Genomic DNA, 20,536 nt, shown 5'->3' with positions numbered 1-20,536 from the left:
AGTTGGTCGACTTGTATGAAGTCAACTATTGAATGAAATCATCACCTTGAAAGATCAACTGAAAGACATGAAAATGAATAAAGGAGAGACTGTGCAATCCTATATCATGAGGATCTCTCATCCTAAATCAATTGCAGAGAGTTGGAGAAACTATACCTGATAGGGAATTGGTTATTATGACTCTTAGAGGTTTCCCTCCTGTTTGGGAAACCTTCATTACTACCATTATAGCAACAACACCAATTTTCTGTCATTTGATGAACTTTTTGGAAAGCTCACCCAAGAAGAATCTAGGATGATTTCAAGATGGAGAATTCAAAAGCATGGAGAAGAAGAACCTGTTGCATTTGCTACTTAAGATCAAAGGAAAAGGGGAAAAGGAAGATCATCTAATCAAAAAGGTACTCTCCTGATTCAATGTGGACAATTCTAGTATAGAAAAAGAAAGATTGTCCAAGATTCGATCAAAGCTACTACAACAACATGTATGATGATAGAAGAAGAATTGATGATCGAAGAAGAAGTGATGATAAACGAAGGTGAGATGATAGAAGAGAGAGAGATTATCAAAAAAGAAGAGATACTCGAGATGATCGTGAGGAAAGTCCTCGTCCTCAAAAGAAGTAAAGAAACTCCAAGTATGAAAGTAACGTAGCTGTTATCCAATCTGAATACATTCTTATTTCAATCCTCTTTAGTTCTGCGAGTCCGGATTTGTACAATAGTTGGCTGGTTGATAGTGGGGCTTCTAGACACCTTACCGAGTATAAGAAAATTCTCCCAAATCTGGTTGAGAGGGACACTGGTTTGAAGATTATTCTCAGGGACAACTCTACATATTCAGTGGTGGGATTTGGTACTGTCAGATTTGATTTGGACTATGGAAAATCTATTATTCTTCATGAAGTAATGTATGTTCTGTAATTAAAGAAGAACTTGATACCTATTTCTGCCTTGGAAGATAATGGAATGAGAATGAGGGAGAATTCAAAAGCATGGAGAAGAAGAACCTGCTACATTTGCTACTCAAGATCAAAGGAAAAGGGGAAAAGGAAGGTCATCTAATAAAAAAGGTCCTCTCCCAATTCAAGGGACTCTTATAGAAGACTAAGTGATGTCGAATGTTTCAATTGCCACAAGTGTGGTCAGTACGCCCGAGACTATCTGAAAAAGAAAGATTGTCCAAGATCCGATTGAAGCTACTACAACAACATGTATGATGATAGAAGAAGAAGCGATGATCGAAGAAGAAGTGATGATAAAAGAAGGTGAGATGATAGAAGAGAGAGAGATCATCGAAAAAGAAGAGATACTCCAAATGATTGTGAAGAAAGTCCTTGTCCTCAAAAGAAGTCAAGAAACTCCAAGTATGAAAGTAACGTAGTTGCTATCCAATCTGAATACATTCTTATTTCAACCCTCTCTAGTTCTACTCGTCCGGATTCGTACAATTGCTGGCTGGTTGATAGTGGGGCATCTAGACACCTTACCGAGTACAAGGAAATTCTCCCAAATCTGGTTGAGAGGGAGACTAGTTTGAAGATTATTCTTGGGGACAACTCTACATATTCAATGATGGGCTTTGGTACTGTCAGATTTGATTTGGACTATGGAAAATCTATTATTCTTCATGAAGTAATGTATGTTCTGGAATTAAAGAAGAACCTTATATCTATTTCTGCCTTGGAAGATAATGGAATGAGAATCGCTGTCATTAATGGAAAGGTTCTCCCTGGCTGAAGGGATCCCATATGAAAGATACATTTACTTTGGGATTTAGAGTGGGAGGACTATATAGAGTCATTGGAAGACCTCTTCTAGCAAAGATTCATGACATTAATCATCAGAGTAAGATATGGCGTCGAAATAAAACGAAGTCCAGGGGACTCTTCCCCTCTAACATGATCAAGTCCGATGATAATTCCAAACAGGATATTTGAGCAGTGAGAGAACAAGTTTGGAAGGATATTATGGCCAAAGAATCAATTATGAAGAAATATGTTTGGGACATTAGCTTTGAAAGGTAAAAGGAGGAAGTATGTATCGATCAATATCAAAGGTTTGATGGACATGAGAAGAAGTCTCTCATTAGCAGTTTGCAGCTAATACCCGGAGCCTATGCTGGTATTGACAATTACTTGGTGAAGATTATTGTCGGGGACAACTCTACGTATTCAGTGGTGGGCTTTGGTACTGCCAAATTTGATTTGGACTATGGAAAATATATTATTCTTCATGAAGTAATGTATGTTCCGGAATTAAAGAAGAACCTGATATATATTTCTGTCTTGGAAGATAATGGAATGAGAATAACCTTCATTAATGGAAAAGTTCTCTCCTAGCTAAAGGGATCCCATATGAAAGATTCCTTTACTTTTGGATTTAGAGTGGGAGGACTATATAGAGTCATCGGAAGACCTCTTCTAGCAAAAATTGATGACACCAATCATCAGAGTAAGATATGGCACATAAATAAAAGGAAGTCCAAAGGACCATTCCCCTCTAACGAGATCAAGTCTGATGATAATTCCGAACAAGATATTGGAGTAGTGAGAGAACAAGTTTGGAAGGATACTATGGCCAAAGAATCAACTATGAAGAAAGATATTTGGGACATTAGCTTTGAAAGGTAAAAGGAGGAAGTGTGTATCGATCAATCTCAAAGGTTTGATGTACAAGACAAGAAGTGTCTCATTAGCAGTTTGAAGCAAGCACCTCGAGCCTATGTCCGTATTGACAATTACTTTTTGAAGCTTAATATCTCAAGAAGCAAACTGGTCCAAGGTATGAATTTGACTTTGACTTTATATATTGACAATCTATTCTTGATAGGTAGCGGGCCTCCTGTGATTAAGCATAAGAAGGATTGTGGTATGAGATATACTTACAGAGATATGAGTCTATATGGATACACTGGATTTCGTCATGCTTCTATTGATGATTAGATTATAACATGGATTGATGTGACCCTTCCAAACAAGGGTTCGGGCTGACCGAGGACACTGAGCCGACTCTTCCCCCCTTGTCTGAGCTCCCAGGGTGAGGAATTGAGATGTAGAGCTCCTGGGGTTGAGGGATCTCTGGACAATAGGGTGTCACCCCTACCTGTCAACCACAGGGTTGGAGATGTTGCACCACTATCTTGGTCTATGTAGAGTATACCCCAGTTGGCATTTATCTGGCCAATGGGCGCTGGCTGCTTGAGTTAGGCGCGATCCTTACTATTTATGGTAAGTGGCATCCCGCTCAAACTAGAGATGCAGGTGTTCTACCACTTGACTCTTTTGGGTCATGTTGGGAAGGTTGTTTGAGTTTCTCGGGTCGTAGTATTGGCTCCCCGCTGGCAGAGTTTCTTGGGTTGTAGTGTTGGCTCCCCACTGGCAGAGTTTCTCGGGTTGTAGCATTGGCTCCCCGTTCACAGAGCTTCCTGGGTTGTAGCATTGGCTTTCTGCTTGCAGAGTTTCTCAAGTAGTAGCATTAGCAAAGTTTCCTGGATTGTAGCATTGGCTCCCCGCTATCAGAGTTTTCGGGTGGTAGCATTGGCTCCCTGCTGGCAGAGTTTCTCGGGTTGTAGCATTGGCTTCTCACTGGTAGAGGTTTCCTGGGTGATAGCATTGGCTACCCGCTGGTAGAGGTTTCTCAGATGATAGCATTGGCTCCCCGCTGGCAGTGATTCCAGGTGTTAGCAAGTGGCTCCCCGATGGATAGAGGGTGGTAGTTGAAGCTCCCTTGTGATTGTTCTTCTTTAGATTCGAGTATGTTTTAGCAGATAGAGTCGAGCAAAGATGAGATATGATGGGATGACAGGGTACTTACGGTGATTACATGATGCTTGTAGAATTTCTCCTTAGCTGAGAGGGAGTGTTACTTTTTGGCAGGTCAGTGACAAATTCCAACCATGGGATTAGAGTCCTCTTTTAGAGAGTACCAATTTTGACTTTTGAAGCACTTGATTTGGACAAGGGAAAGTGGATTTTTGAAGTAAAGCCCACAATTGCACAAATTGTAAGGTCAGCCTAGAGAGACTAATTAGCCCCCTCCTCCAATGCCTGAAGTACAAGTGACCTCCAACTCATCTTGACACACATCAACTCACAACTTCTCATCTCTCCTCTCGTCATTGGTTCATACAAATTGCAGGGTCTCTTCACACGTGTGGGCTGGAAATGGACGAAATTTAGGTGGACGAAATCTGAAGCAGACTGCAACTTTGACCAACTTTGACTACCCTTGACTTTGATTTTTCTGGGCTAAATTTTGGTTTGATCTTTTGAGGGCATTTCTATCTTTGTAGGCTGCAATTTTTGACACAAAAAATGAGGAGATTTGGGCATTTTGAAAGCAAGAAATTGCATATTTTGACCACAGTTTGACTGATTTTTCCTTCATGTTTTGACTTGCTTTGAGTGTGGAAATTTTGTTTTCCAGAGGTCGAGTTGACTGACACTAAGTTTGAGAAAATCTGGGCAATTGGACCAAGTGTTGGCCGCAAACTTTGACCGCAGGAAATTGCAAACTATGACAACAACTTTCTCTTTCTCCTTTGATCAATTTTGACAAGGATATATTTGAGTGTTTTGGGCTAAACTTGACTAGCATTCAAGGTCGCATTTATTGCTACTTTGACAAAGTTAATTGGAGGGTTGATTGTTGTGGGCTAGTTAGGGTAGACTTTGATTGCTGTTGACTTGGACGTAATTGCAAATTTTAGATAGTTGACCAGATTTGACTTTTCATCATTGGTATATTGGATTTATGGTTGGTTGACTTGGTTGATAGTCAAAGCCTTTGACTTTGACTCATTGATAGATATTGCTCATTGTACTCTCTAATGAACATTTGGTGACAATCTAATAGAAGAAAAATTACAAAGGGTTTGCCCCTTTGTGGGGTTTTTTGCTGGTCTTTGACCAAACCGATGTCTCTTGTTGATGTGTTGATTGTCTCCTATTTGTCATTGCATTTATTGTTCTATCTTCAATTTTTGTTGATGAATGGAAGAATTAATTACTGTTGAAAAGATTGCTAATTGAAGAATTGAATTGGGCTAAAGTAATTGATATTGAATAGAGCAGTATAAAAATTAACGAGTTCAAGGAAGTATTGTGACTTGTCTTGGAGATGTTAGTTGTCAAGCGTCTAGGTATTGGAATTCGTCAATTGAAGATTCTATGAGAAGAAGAATTCTTGTGGGTTTTCCTCTCAAGATTGGAAAGGTTTTGGCCCTTGCTGATCGCCTATATCTTGTGTCCTTTGTATTATTATTCTTTATGGTTTGGTAGTTGTTTGATGAAGAAAACACTAAAAAGAAACACATGAAAGAAGAAGCTAATCAGGTAAACTAAAAAGTCTTCACAAGCAATTATCGTTATAAGAGAAATCACATACACTCGCGGCTCCTAACTTTCTCAACATCCATGGCCTTGCTTTTATAACTTTTCGTTGAGCTAAATCCCTATCCCTAATCTCCAAAGTGATTGATGGCTGAGATTAGATCTTGCCTCACATGAGATCAAAGATTGAGATTAAAACATAATTGTTAAAGTAATTTACTTTTTCTAATGTTTCTTTAGCTCAATTAGCCATCATATTAATTATGTGCTCTTCCTAAGTTAGACTTAGGCTAAGTTACAAATGCAACTTGTTCACACGAAAACAAATGTCTAAGCAGATTTTGGGTGACTTTTGCACCCCTAGACACATAGGCTTATGCAGAATTAGTTGCTCGAGCTACAAATGTCAATAGTCCTTGTTAGTGAGGGAGGTACTACTGCCCCTTGGAATTGGCTTCAATCCTAAAATTGCATCCGCTGTCATGGCTACTCCCTCTTAACTAGAAGCCTTCACTACCATCTAGTCTAAAATATTCTCGAAGTCCTGCTATCCTTGGCTTGGTTCCCAGAAGCCTCCTGCTCCTGAACATCCTATAAGGTCATCTCAGACCAAGAGACCTTCTTGACAGATTTGGAGGGATTTGTTAGTTGCTTCTTCCCTCCTAAACCTGAATGCTAACTACCCTGAATTTCTCAGCCTTTGGAGCTATTTGCTGCTTGTCCTCTGTCACTACCTTGCTTCTTTTTGTGGTCCCTATGCTAAGTCTTAACACCCACAAGAAACCTACTGGTTTACAGATCCACAAAGATCTTCCTTGTGGATTTGTCTCGGTCCTTTGAGACATCCACAAAGTAATTTATTGCCAATCCCCCAACTGGTATGGTCTCCATCTCTCTCCCTTTGAGGGCTGACCTCTGCAATCGTGCTGACATGCTTAGTATTGTCCTTTGTACCTTGCTCTGTCGACCTCTACTGGCTCATGCCTGTCATGGGAATCCTCTACCCAATGACTCTACATAACAATTTTGTCGATTGCATCCTTTGTTGGCCACTGTATCCTGCAGTTATTCAACCAAGCCCAACACAACATTTTGCTTACAACATGATCCTATGTGTTGTCTCATTGCAACGCTCCGTCACCATCCTTGGTTGCTCTAGTTGGGCTACTATGATCCATTACCACTATGTCCTAGTGTTGACAGTCTCTTCCCTTGCTTGTGCCCAACAACACTTTGTCGGCTCTAGTACCACTTCGCCTGCTGCCGGGTCCTGTCACTATACCACCGTGCAAACCCTGTCTCAACTTCTCTCAACAAGCCTGCAACTGCATCTCTGACCTATCGCCGACTCCAACTTGCCTACATTGTTGGCTGCTAGTTATCACATCTCGACCTGACTCCTTGCACATCACTATCACCTTATTGGATTGTGTCCTCCTCAAAGCGTGTGTTGAAGCTAGCAGTAACATAAGGCGGATCCTCGGTCTAGGGCAAAGAGGACAACAAAGCAGCATTGGCGTGCAAAATGGAGGCTCCTCCCACTCCCTACTGGAGTTTGATGACAAGCCACCATTCTACCTTCATTTTCTCTAGCTTGATGGCGTTGATAGCTAGGATATCTACTGTAGTCTGGTCGACTCTGGATGAAGAAGAACCTCTTGTGACCTCATCAATGATGCACTAAGAGCTGATCCTTTGTTGCACCGACTTCGCCAACTACTCTACCCGGTTGCCAACAATCTTGAGTTTTGGCGACCAATCGACAACAACAATTGGCCAGTGTGACTCTCCTTCCCACGCTTCCTTAGTCACCTCAACCTGTCATCTGTAGTTTTGCCAGATTGTGCTTCAATTTCTTATGCCACGAGGTTTTGGTCCGCTCGACACTCCCTAACACCTTCTGTGCCTCCAGTCTCTTGCGCCTTGTCCAGTCGCTTGCCAACTATGATCCCACAAGCAACCCTCTACGTTGTCGTTGGTTCACTCAATGCTCAATTGGCTACGACCTTGCTTCTTTCTTGTTGGTTGGTGCTTCCCAATTTGTATTATGGCTAGTCGACCACAATGCTTGTGACAGGTGAGTGGGTCTAATAACCCACCCAAGTTGTTGACCACCTCCGTCTTTTTTTATTTTTAAAACTTAAAAATCATTATAGAAATTTCTACCAAAAATTATTATTTTGATGTTGTCGTACAATCATTCGTACGACCTTCTACAATCTGTAGAATAAAATTAAATACCACCTACGATCATGGCTAAACTTGGCCTCAGTGATCCTGTAAGAAACTGACACCTTGAGATCAATTTTAAAAGTTTCTTGCTCTAATGCCATGTTAAATTTTCCTGTAAACCTAGCACTCAACAATACATTAATTAATTACAAGTCTACTAACTGAACACACAACTAGGTTATTAACATTAATTAGCATAAGCAAAAACATAACCATTCTCACAAAAACAATGACACAAATTCTTCCCAATCAAATCATTTCGTCATTAAAATATTCAAAATCTTCTTGGGCTCTAGTCTTAAGATAATGGCCCAATTGAGGAAATCCATGTACAAAAACTGGATCTAATCCAAGTGATCGGGCCCTCCTTGGTCGATCTAGATCTCCTTACTACCCATTTCATCGGACCAAACACACTATAGTATCACACTTCTCACTAAGAGGTCTGTCTCAATCTTGTATGGTGTGTTGTTGTATGGTGTAACTTCTCCCTTTCGTAACCTTGTTTTTATAACTTTTCATTGAAATAAATCCCTAACCCTAATTTCCATAATGATTGACAATCGAGATCAGATCTCATCTCACTTGAAATCAAGGGATAAGATTAAAATATTATTACTAAAATAAATACTTTGCTAATGTTTCTTTAGCTCAATAAGTCAACATAATAATTATGTGCTTTTCCTAAGTTAGACTTAGGCTATGTTTACAAATGCAACTTTCTCACAGTTAAGCAAGTGTCTAAGGAGACTTTGGGCAACTTCTACACACCTAGACACTTAGGCCTAAGTAGAAGTACCCGCCCAAGCTACAAACATTAACACCTTAGGAAGATAGAGGCCTAGGGAATAATCCCACATGGTATCACCCTACTCCCCCTAAGTATAGAGGGAGTGTCACTCCTAACATCCAGGGATGATGTACTCCCTATAGAAGAGAAGAAACTAGTAATGCTTAATTGAGGTTGGGTTATGTTGATCGACGAACATGAATAGAAATATAGTTAGATTTGCTAAAACAATAAAAAATAAAATAAATAAAATAAAATAAATTAATAAATAAACATACCTTGAGAGATTTGGTCCTAACCTTATCCTGCAAATTTGCAATCGAACCCACAATCGACTCTCTCTACAAAATTTTTGCAACACCATGTTAGTGTTTAGTGTTAGTTTTAACCCTAAACAATTAATTGCTGCAAATAGATTCTTAATAAAAATAGAAAAGATGCAATGACACCCACATGTTTTAACACAAAGATTTTACCCTAGAAACATAAAACTGAAAAAACCTGAAAGATTTTCTAGTATATTATCTTTATAATGTTACAAGTACAATATGTATATCCTGTGACATCTATGAGCCTCCAATTCATTAATCCTTGATTATAATACAATCTTAGTTCCATAATTGGAACTATAGAATTGTGGTGAACAACCATGTGCCACACATCTGCCAAAATCGAAAACTGTGTGCCAAAAACCGCCAAAATATACTTAAAAAACTGCCCTTATTTATTTGTATTTTTATTATCTATTAATAAGGGGGACTCCCCCTTGCAAACCCGCGAGCAAGTGGGGCTACCACCCTCCCCCCCTTTGCTGCACCAACCACAACAAATCATGCGTGGGGCTAGTAGTGCGAAGAATATAACACATCCAACATTAATCCAATCCATTAATCCTTGATTAGAACAATTGTAGTTCCTTAATTGGAATTATAGAATTGTGCTGAACCACCATGTGCCACAAATCCCCCAAGATAAAAAATTGTGCCAAAAACCACCAAAATGAACGCAAAAAACTGTCCATTTTTATTTGTATTTTTATTACTTATTAATTAGGGGTAGCATTAGGGGGCCCTCCCCCTTGCAAACCCCCGGGCAAGTGGGGCTACTACCCTCCTCCCCCATGCTGCACCTGACACTAGTCGTGTAAAGAATGTAACACATTCCCAACATTTAGGTCACTATCCCTCAATTTTCCCTCAACATTCTATTATTCCCCTAGGGCCATTTTCTAGCATGTATGTAATGATTCCCCTTTGCATGAAATGGTTATGTTTTTATAGATTTAGAGAAGTACTACCAAGTGTCATTTCCAATGTGCATGGTTTCCATGTGTCATCACTAATTTGGATGTTTTTAATTGTCATATCACACTTTACAAGTGTCTGTCTGTGTGGCTAATCAATACATGTCTCCCATTGAATCTAACTAGAGTGCCATATCACACAAAAGTGTCACAATTTTGTCCCATCAATCACCATAAGTGTCATATCATGATTTAAACAATTGCCTTAACAACAATTTATGATCCGTAGGTGGTGTGACAAATATCTAGGGATACCTCGATCAATGTCAAGTTTATTCTATTGATGTTTGCAGCATCGAGTAGGTACTTCTGCACAGGTCTACATGTCTAGATGCACGGAAGTTGCCTAATTGACCCTTAACCCTAGCAATTACTATAATTATGAAGGAAATTGACTTTTATAAGATAAAATGAGTTAATCTAATGAAATGCAAAGGTTATTTGCATTTGAATTAGACGAATTTCAACCATTGATCTCAATTGCTGTAGAGATTTAATCTCAACCGTCAATCATTTTGTAGATTAGAGTTGTGGATTCAGTCAATAACTCAAACTTATAAAAAGAAGACTCTGCTAAGGGAGAAGACACATCTTTGAGCACAAGACATAGTGAGATAGTGAGAGATCTCAATGATTGGGTGAAGAACTTTCATCCAGGAGCACAGAGTCCAGGGAAGAGTGCAAGGAGCAGCAAGGGAGAAGGATCCAGATCAGCCTAGCAAGCTCAAAGGACAGATCTGTAGAGGGTTTGATCAGTTGGATCATTTCCAGGTTTTGTTGTATTTGTATTTTTCTTTAGAAGGCCATTATTCCAGGAAGGGGGAGCTCTTGTATGCTGTAGATTATAATTAATAAACAACACATTTGAAGGGCAAAAATGTATGTGTGCATGTGTAAGAGATTGGTGTATCAATTTGCTTCTGCTGTTATCTTTTGTTTGTGTTAAAATTCCAGCAGAATTTTTTATTTGGTAGATCTGCGTCTTTTAACAAGGAAACTGCTAGGCAATAATTAACCATTAGCTGGGGTTAGGAAAAATTAACATCGTCTTATGGGTTTCTAGGTTAACTCAATCAAAACTTATCATTATTACATGAATTAAGACAAGGTGGTCATTGTTGGGTCACACACACCCTCCTAGGAACACTATCGAAGTCCTTCGTGGTTGAATGCATTTTTTCCACATAATACTATAGTCAAGTGGCTACCATCATTTGAGCATGTCATTGTGGGATCCAACATTAGTTGAGTAACCTACTTGAAACTTCACAGGCATCAATGCCTGTCAAATCAATATAAGAGTCACATGACCATATTAACAATGTAGGCTACATAAAAACACAACTCATACTTTGTGTGGTAAGTACCACATGACACTTTGTGCTATTGGCTACTTGGATGACATAATCAATAACTACACCATAAGAGCCACATAGAGCACATTGTGTTCCGTGTGCCACAAAGACTATACATGTGTAACATGCACCACATATTTAACATAAACTGTCAATTAGGCCATTTGTGCCACTTGACATGTTATTGATGCATAAGTAGTTTACTCCTACTATGCAAGATCTAATCAGCATGGGTAACAAGGTGACGAGTCTCCTTATCAATGCTTGACTAGTATCACTGATTATCTCCATATAAACTAACAACAACGTCCTTAGTAGGTATTAGAATCTTTTGTCAATGAACTATTTTGTGTGTAATGATTTTTGTAATAATGTTTTATTTGTAAAAGGACCACTCATATATATATATATATATATATATAGCACTTTTTTATCCATTTTGGATTAGAGAGGATGTTGTGTACCTAACAACAACATTCTTAGTAGGTACTAGACTCTATGCAAATATGCTATTTTGTGTGTTTGTGGATGATTTTTCTAATAATGTTATATTTGTAAAAGGACCACTTTCATATAATGAGGGCCTAATGACTGATATTAGTTACTTAAGCTTTAAGATAGGGTATTTTTCTCTCTAACTGTATAAAATTACTATAAATAGGGGTTTCCCCCCTCTCATGTATCTCTTATCGTTTTCTCAATGTAGTCAACTAGTTTTTAATTTTTATAGGAGATGTCTACCTCCATTACTTAATAGGTGCAATCCACCCTTGGGTGGGCAGTTTTTTTGAATTTGTAACTATGTTCAGTCTTCATAATGTATATTTGGCTTCTTGATGTACTTGTATTTATTATTGTAAAACATATTTTAAATGCTAGAGTCAAAAAGAAAATTTATTTTGAGTCAAAGTCCCATTGTGACTTTTAAAATAAGAAAATTTGAATTTTTAAATTGTAATTTTTGGCTCCAAAAGTTGTTAAGTCGGCCTCCCTCCAAGTCAAGTCGATCTTGACTAAAGACACACCCCTTGGGCCAAGACAAATTACTATATAAAGGCAGCTCGACCTCATTTCTCCACCACCATTTCACACTTCTTCAAGAAGACAAGTTCTGGGAATCCTAGCGAAGATCAAGAAGGATAATGAGGATGAAAAAGAAGTTGAATTAGCTCTCTCTCAAGCTCGCACATGTGGATAGTCCTTTCTTCTGGTTCGCAAATTTTCTAGCCATTCTATTGCAGTGGCCGAAATTCTGGGGTAACTAGACGCTGCAGGAGGGACAAAATTCTAGGTCAGATCAAGCAAAGTGAAATTCTGGATCAGATTAGGAGGCTTGACTTGGAGGGGTTGACCAGGTTTGACCAGAGGTCTAGGTGCGTCTCTTGTTTTCCTAGGGTAAATCTTGTCTTCTCTACTGTTCCTATATGGTTGAATTTCTAAAGTATAATTGCTGAATGATATATTGGAATCATTTGAAAGAAGATCAACATCAAAAGTAATTATCAAAATCTCAGAAATATTGTACTAGTCTACATTGCACTTAGGAAATCAACATGGTATCAAAGCTTTGGTGAAGGAAGGGACACTGAGATCACCTTTGAAGAAACCCTACTTTGAGATTATCATTGTTGAAGTCATGTTGATTTGCATCCATGGCTTCCTGTATGAAATCTAAAACAAGTTGGAAGGAGCCTCAAACTTTAGAGCTTTGAAACTGAGGATTGACAATGAAAGTTGTAGAACCAACAAACACTGTAGGAAAGGAGAAGTTCAAGGAAGATGACATTACTGCCATGAGTCTTATTGTGGATTTTATTAGAGATCATCTTATTCTTTACATTGCAATCCTGACACTTCCAAGAAGATGTATGATGCCCTAACTAATCTATTCACTACCAAGAATGTTGGTCAAGCCATGAGTTTGAAAAATGAACTTTGTGATGTGATGATGACAAATGATGACATCGTAACTTCATATTTTGTAAGAATTTCACAAATAAAGGATTGAATTTTGTAAGAATGAACTTGTGACTACAACATTCAATGGTCTCCTTAGATCATGGGATGCATTTGTAGCAGGTATAAGCAGCATAAAGGAAACTCCTCATTTGAAGAATCGTCGACCTCTTGTGTTCAAGAAGAATCAAGGATTATATCAAAAGATAGCGAAGAAGAAGCTTCTCAAGCATTAGCAACCCACTTCAAGATTAAAGGAAAGAAGAACGCTGGCTCTCAACACAAGAATTCAAAGAAGAAGGATATTCTATATGTACCAGGTTTGAAAAATAATCTAGTCTCTATTTCATGTTTAAAGAGAAAGGAGATAGAGTAGCTTTTATGGATGGCAAAGTACTTGTATGATCCAAGGGCTCTAGTATAGATCATGCTAGGGTTATTGGGATTCATGAGGGAAGATTGTATAGGCTCATGAGTCAACCGGTTCAAGTCATAATACATGATGAAATCAATCCAAGTAAGCTATGGTAAGAAGATATGGTCACCTTCATTATAGAGCATTACATGAATTGAATCAAATAGTTTTAGGCGTTCTTGAATTGCAAATAGATAATGAAGGTGTTGATAAAGATTGTGCTCTTGGGAATAACATCAAGAAACCATTTCCAAGTAGTGACAACAAATCTAAAGGAATCTTGGATTTAATCCACTCTGGTGTACGTGGTCTGATGCCTATAAGATTGCTTAGAGGTTCATTGTACTGTGACATTTATTGATGACTTCTCTCGTAAGACATGGATTTATCTTATGATGGCTAAGGATGAAGTCTTCACAAGTTTTCAAGAATTCAAAGTTGAAATGGAGAACTTGACAGGTAAAAAGATCAACATTTTGAGATCCGACAATGGAGGATAATACATCTTGAAAGAAATTGTTGCTTTCTGTAAGAAAGCTGGGATTAAGAGGGAGTTGATTATCCCCTATAATCCACAACAAAATTATGTAGTAGAATGAAAGAACATGTCCATTGAAGAATTCGTCAAGGCCATGATGCATGATCAAGATTTGCCTATGTTCTTATGGGGAAAAGCATCTCTGACAACTGTATATATTCAAAATAGAAGTCCTCATTGAATTCTTGAATATATGACTCTTGAAGAAGCGTTCTCTAGAAGGAAGCCAGAGGTTGGACACATGAGAATCTATGGTTGTCCTATCTACATCCATGTTCCTAAGATAAGGGGAACAAGCTTGAGCATCTAGGAAAGAAAGGCTATTTGTTGGTTACAGTAAATCATCAAAGGCCTATAAAGTCTACATTCCAGAGTAGTGAAGGATTGAGGTCACCAGGATGTTACTTTCGATGAGAAAGTTGCATATTGGAAGTTTAAGGAAGTCTCTGTGGATTCCTATGATGAAGTAAAGTAGGGGGCTTCGAAGGAAGAACACTCAAGTTCTACAGAAGGCCTTGAAGAGCCAGAAGGACATTGTGAACCAGCAAAACTAGTTGTTGTTGCAAAGAAAGAAAAAGACCAACATGGCTTAGATTTACATTAGAAGAAGCAAAAGTGCATGCAAATCTTGATGGCACATCCAGAGAAATTAAGAAACCTAAAAGGTTTTCTAGCTATGCAACTCTCATGACTAACCTGATTGATGCAAAGCCTTACATTTCTGAAGAAACTAGTCAGTAAAGTGTGGAAGGAGGCCATGAATGTAGAATATCAATCTATCATGAAGAATGATGTCTGGGAGATTGCGCCATGGCCGGAAGGGAGGTCAATGGTGACTTCCAAGTGGATATTCAAGATCAAGCATGCTGCAGATGGAAGTATTGATAAATACAAGGTGCGATTTGTGGATAGAGGGTTTTCCCAAAAAGAGGGAGAAGATTATGATGAGACCTTTGCTCTAGTTGTGGGGTACACCTCTATCAGATCCATTATTTCTCTTGTTGCTTGGTTGGGATGGAATTTACATAAGATGGATGTGAAGACTGTTTTCCTCAATGGTGTGATTGAGGAAGAGGTGTACATAGATCACGCCAAGGCTTTGAGGTGCATGGAAAGGAATCTCATGTTTGCAGGTTGAAGAAGGCCTTGTAGAGACTAAAGCAAGCTCCAAGAGCTTGGTATGCCTGTAATGATAGTTATCTGATGAAATTAAGATTTACCAAAAGTGATGCCGATACAAACCTTTATTTTAAGGCTGTAAAGAATGTACCCGTGATCTTATTGCTATATGTTGATGATTTGTTTTTAATAGGTGTTGAGCCTCTTATCATTTAGTGCAAGAAGCAACTGGCTTCTGAATTTGATATGAAGGATCTTGGTTTGATGCATTATTACTTGGGACTGGAAGTATGGCAGAAACCTGGTGAAGTCTTCCTTGGTCAAGGAAAGTATGTTATTGAGATCCTTAAAAAGTTTGGTATGATGGATTGTAAATCCATGGCTACTCCTATGGTGACTAACCTGAAGAAGGTAAGAGACTTCGAATCTAGTTTGGTAGATCCATCTATGTACGACGGTTCATTGGCTTGCTGATGTTTTTGGTTAGCACTAGGCCGAACATTTGCTTTGTTGTTGAGACATTGAGGTAGTTCCAACTTGAACCGAGGCATGAGGATTAGATTTGCAACAAAGCACATTCTGAGATATCTACATGCTACTGTGAACTATGGTTTAAGATATGTTGCAAACAAGGATGTACAACTTCAAGGGTATACAAATGTTGACTAGGCAGGAAGTGTTGATGATAGAAAGAGAAAATCGAGGGTATGCTTTAGCTTGGGCTTTGCCCTGATATCTTGGATGAGTAGGAAGCAGAGATTTGTAGCACTCAGCTCTGCAGAAGCAGAACATATTGCAACAAAATGGAGCGTGTATAGAAGTAATGTGGCTTTGATAGTTGTTTGTAGGATTGTTTGAACAAGAGCTAGAACCAACGGTGATATACCGTGATAATCAAAGCTATGTGAAGCTTTTAGAGAATCCCATGTTCCATCGTAAGTCGAAGCATATTGAGATCAAGTTCCACAACATTTGTGACATGGTGCTGAGGAGAGTGATAGGCTCAAGTACATCTCCATTGATGAGCAGATAGCTGATGTTCTGAGGAAGCTGTTGCCCAGAGAGACATTGGGTACTTCAGAGACATGCTAGGGCTTGTGTAGATTACCCCTCTCGTTGAGAGGGAGTGCTGATATGACACCAACATGGATGGACATTCTCCTGGAAGGGAGAATGGTCCGAGAGGCCCAAAGTGCTCAACAAGTAGGGTTGAGTGAGTGCCTCTCAGAGAAGACCCATTCACACACCAAGGAAAGGGTGTTGTGAGGTTTATGGACCTGATCACAAATTGGGATGGTTGTAGTGAGGTCCTTTAGCCTCTGGACCCGATCACCAACTAAGGAAGGGATGAGTGAGGTCTTGGACCTGATCACACACCAAGGAAAAGTGTGGTGATGTCCTTTCAACATCTAGACCAGATTACCAACGAGGGAGAGGTTGAGTGAGGTCTTGGCCCAGAGTGCTCACCAAGAAGGGTGGGTGAGTGCTTTCTAGTTGAGGTCTCAACGTTTTGGCCTAGGAAGAGGGCTTGGGATTTGAGGACTGATCACTCTGAAGGATTGAGTCTTGATATGCTGATGACATTGCCATGGGTTTGGTACCACCCCGGGTACGGCCACTAGTGGATGTTGATGGTAGATGATGATTTGATATAACCTTTTCTTTAGAGAAATTTGTCAACTTGAGAACATCTATGATAGCCATTATGAATACCTTCCTAGTTAAGAGGGAGTGTTGAATTTGTAATTATGATTGATATTCATAATGTATATTTGACCACTTGATGTACTTGTATTGATTATTTTAAAGCATATTTTAAATGCTAGAGTCAAAAAGAAAATTTATTTTGAGTCAAAGTCCCATTGTGACTTTTAAAAGAAGAAAGTTTTAATTTTTAACTTGTAATTTTTGGCTCCAAGAGTTGTCAAGTTGGCCTCCCTCCAAGTCAAGTTGGTCCTGGCTAAAGACACACCGCTTCGGCCAAGACAGATCACTGTATAAAGGCAACTTGACCTCATTTCTCCACCACCAATCCACACTTCCTCAAGAAGACAAGTTCTGGGCATCCTAGCGAAGATCAAGAAGGACAAGGAGGAAGGAGGGTTTGACCAGTTTTGACCACAGGTCTAGGTGTGTCTCTTGTTGAACATAAAAATTTCTCTAGTTAAAAGGTTGCTGGGGTTTTCCCCTTGGTGGGTTTTCCCAGGGTAAATCTTGTCTTCTCTTTGTGCATTGTGATTTCTATTGTTCTACTAGTCGTGTATGGTTGAATTTTTGAAGTATAATTGCTGAATGATATATTGGAATAATTTAAAAGAATATCGACATCTGAAGTAATTTCAGTATTTCAGAAATATTGTGCTAGTCTACATTGCACTTAGAAAATCAACAGTCCCCACATTTTCTTTTCTTTTGGCTCTTAGTTTCTGTTTTCTAATTTGTTTACTTACCTTGTTGGAGTAGTAGTTATATTTTAGCTATTGGAACACTACAAAAGTTTTGTAAACAAGTGTGTAAATATGAAATGTTTTATGTGTGCTACAATTCAACTGATTACTTCTTTTTTCATTCTAGTCTCAATGATGGGGGTTATGAAGTGTCCCATAGACACTTAGTGGAGTACTACGAGGACTGTAGGTTTTGATCTCTAACCACACAACCTGAATTCCTTGCTGTATTAGGATGAGAGCTTCTAGGAGTATCAAAATAACCTAGGAGAGCTACCCATCTTCTCAGTGGGTGCATTACTAGTTTCTTCTCTTCTATAGGGAGTGCATCAGCCCTGGATGTTAGGAGTGATACTCCCTCTGTCCTTGGGCAGAGTAGGGTTACTTCATAGGTTCCTATCATCTGGGCACTCTCCTGAGGATATTATCTAGCAGACATTGGGTATATATATCCACATTATTTGAGAGGATGAGTAGAGCCAGCTCCCTCCTCTCTTTTTTGCAACTACACTTTTGACGGGTCTCTACCACTTCCCAGTGTTTCTCCTCAGGGATAACGAAGTTGTATGCCTATGGTACTTTGTTCATTTTCTGTTATTGGTGTACTCATTTTTCATTTACTTTAATCTCATCTCAGGGAGTCTTGTAGCTCCTTTGTTTTTGCATGGTTTCCTCATGATTAGTATAAACTCTTGCCCCTTTGATCTAGTTCGTTCTATAGTAGACATCAATATTAATTTCATTTCATTTTTGTAGTTTATGGGATATCATCTGCACAAATAGTTGTATTCCTTGGTTTATGATGAGTACTTGCAACTAAAGAAAACCACATGCTTAAAATTTTCTGTGTCATGATTCATAATAGATTAAATTATACTTGTGGCAGAGGCATATTGTGGATTTCTACATATCAGACTTTCAATCAGGCTTAAGAGCATTGGTAAAAGTTGGATATGGTGCAAGAGTTACACCGTATGTGGACGAGAGTACTATCATCGACGTAAACAAAAATATCCGGGATCTACCGTCAAACTTTATACGATGGCTCGGGGAAAGAAATCTTTCCAGTGATGATCGTGTAATGCGTCTGAAAGAAGGGTAAGGATATTGTACATATAATCTTGTTTATATTTATTGGCACTGTTTAAATCTTGTTTTTTGCAACTATTACTCACTATTACTTTTGCCGCTTTGATGGGATGATCTGAACCTGTACAATTCAATTGAAATCATCTTCCCATGTAAGAAAGATTGGTATTTCTGGATAGGATTGGTTCCAGAGTGAGTAGTTCTTGAAGCAATTCTTCTAAACGAAATCACGAGTTGATTATGGAAGAAAATCAGTCAAACTGATAATAGTTGTAGACTATTCAATTCTGATTTATACTTTCGCTTTATGCCCTCTAACAAAGATAGTGAGTAGTTAATGTGGGCAGCAATTTTAGTATATTTTATAATTGACTTAATTATGCAGCATGCTATTACAAATGTGGAATCCAATCTATGATTACTTTTTTTCTTGATGTAAGTGGTATGGCTGGTTATTACAAGTGGTGATGTCTTTTTTGGCTAATATTGGGATCAGGCCAACATTGGTTGTTCAGTCTCCTGGTGTAGAGGATCCCAAAGAGTTTTTGGTAAACCAAAGCTATCAATGTACTAGGAGTTTTTTGATAATATAAATATCCTTATATAGCTTACAAAAAAAAGTGGTGATGGTTCACACAAGCTTGTATTTCATCTGCAGTTATATCAAAGAAGGAAGTACAGTAAGTGTCATGGGAGTGGTTCAGCGAAATGACAGTGTTCTAATGATTGTTCCTCCCCCAGAACCAGTGTCTACTGGCTGCCAATGGGGAAAGTTCCTCCTACCAGCTAGCCTTGAAGGAATTATTTTGAAATGTGAAGATACTTCTTCAAGGGCTGATACTATACACGTGTAGCACTTATTGAGCTATATTTTACCTGGCTTCATGGTTGAAAAATTACTGATAGGAGTTTACTATCTCTAGTTTTTTTCTTCAAGTACTTAAAAGGTCTTCGCTTCTGCAAAATGGGAATTTTATTCGTCATATTATATTTGATAAGAAGGCACTGTCAAAGAGCTCAGGCATTGACCACATTGAGAATGTTTTAGAAAGAACCTAGAAGATGGCACAGAGTTTTGGTATCTTCGAAGATTGCTTTGATGGGAATGTAATGCTTTTATACTATCAGTATTTGAGGGGGTTATCTTACTGCCGGGGATAACATCAAAATTTAGGCGAAAGATGAAGGCTGATAAATACAGGTGGTACAGAAGCTCATTACCTATATATCTACTTGAACATTGGTTGTTTATCCTACCAGGAAAAAAGGCTGTGTCCTCTTCAACTTCGTATTCATGCATTGGATTGCAATGTGTTTTGTACAAGCTAATTATCATGTTTCTACAAATTTCATGTATTTCCTAATGTGCGGGAACTGCTGGACTCGTAGAGGTTGTACGCTTACTGCAAAAGCGGTCCATTATATGTAATTTGTGATTAATGTTGTAAATAAAGCATAAGGGTCAAGTTCTACTGTAGGGTGAAATGTCTTTTTGTATGATATGTTTAGATTCGAAACTATTCCTACCAATAACCTGAATCATTGTTTTGGTCATTATGAAGTTTGTTCTTATTGACTTTTCTTTTGTAACTGATGCCTATTAAACAGTCTTTGATTTTAGTTCGTAACATAATTACTGGGAGTCAAAATATGCTTGAAATGGTGGTGCATTTGAGTCACCTGACGGTGTATTTTTGAATCAAATTTGGGAATGGCGTATCAAGATAATCTTTTGGAGATATAATAACGATCTTTTATCAAATAAAGAACTGTTTAATGCATATATCTTCTAGTACTGATTAGTGAAAGAGGACACTTTGATAGTAATTGGGAAAATTTAGGATTCAAAAACCTATTTGAACACAATCTTAAGGACCTTTTTTTAATTTTTTCCAAGGGAAAAAAACAAGTAATTTTATTTCTTTGTAGAGAGCAAAATTACAACTGTACATCCCTAAG

The 20,536-nt window shown here is 38.5% G+C and overlaps 1 protein-coding gene across 2 annotated transcripts in view; it reads left to right on the top strand.

The window, feature by feature from the left end:
* Window positions 1-20,054, top strand: part of LOC149168651 (protein SHOU4-like) — a 69,553-nt gene extending 49,499 nt beyond the window's left edge. For both annotated transcript variants that reach the window (XM_089428364.1, XM_089428365.1), the window contains exons 4-5: window positions 18,375-18,586; window positions 19,236-20,054. In XM_089428364.1, coding sequence (XP_089284490.1) covers window positions 18,375-18,586; window positions 19,236-19,431 — 408 coding nt within the window. In that variant the 3' untranslated portion in view covers window positions 19,432-20,054. The remainder of the gene's footprint in view (window positions 1-18,374; window positions 18,587-19,235) is intronic.
* The last annotated feature ends 482 nt before the right edge of the window (window positions 20,055-20,536 follow it).

Source organism: Pinus tabuliformis, chromosome 4_2 (genome assembly GCF_031772625.1).
Source record: "Pinus tabuliformis cultivar Carrire ecotype Pingquan chromosome 4_2, CPIR1, whole genome shotgun sequence".
Taxonomy (NCBI): domain Eukaryota; kingdom Viridiplantae; phylum Streptophyta; class Pinopsida; order Pinales; family Pinaceae; genus Pinus; species Pinus tabuliformis.
Note: the sequence above shows the minus strand (reverse complement) of the source record. Positions and strands in the feature narration are given on the sequence as shown.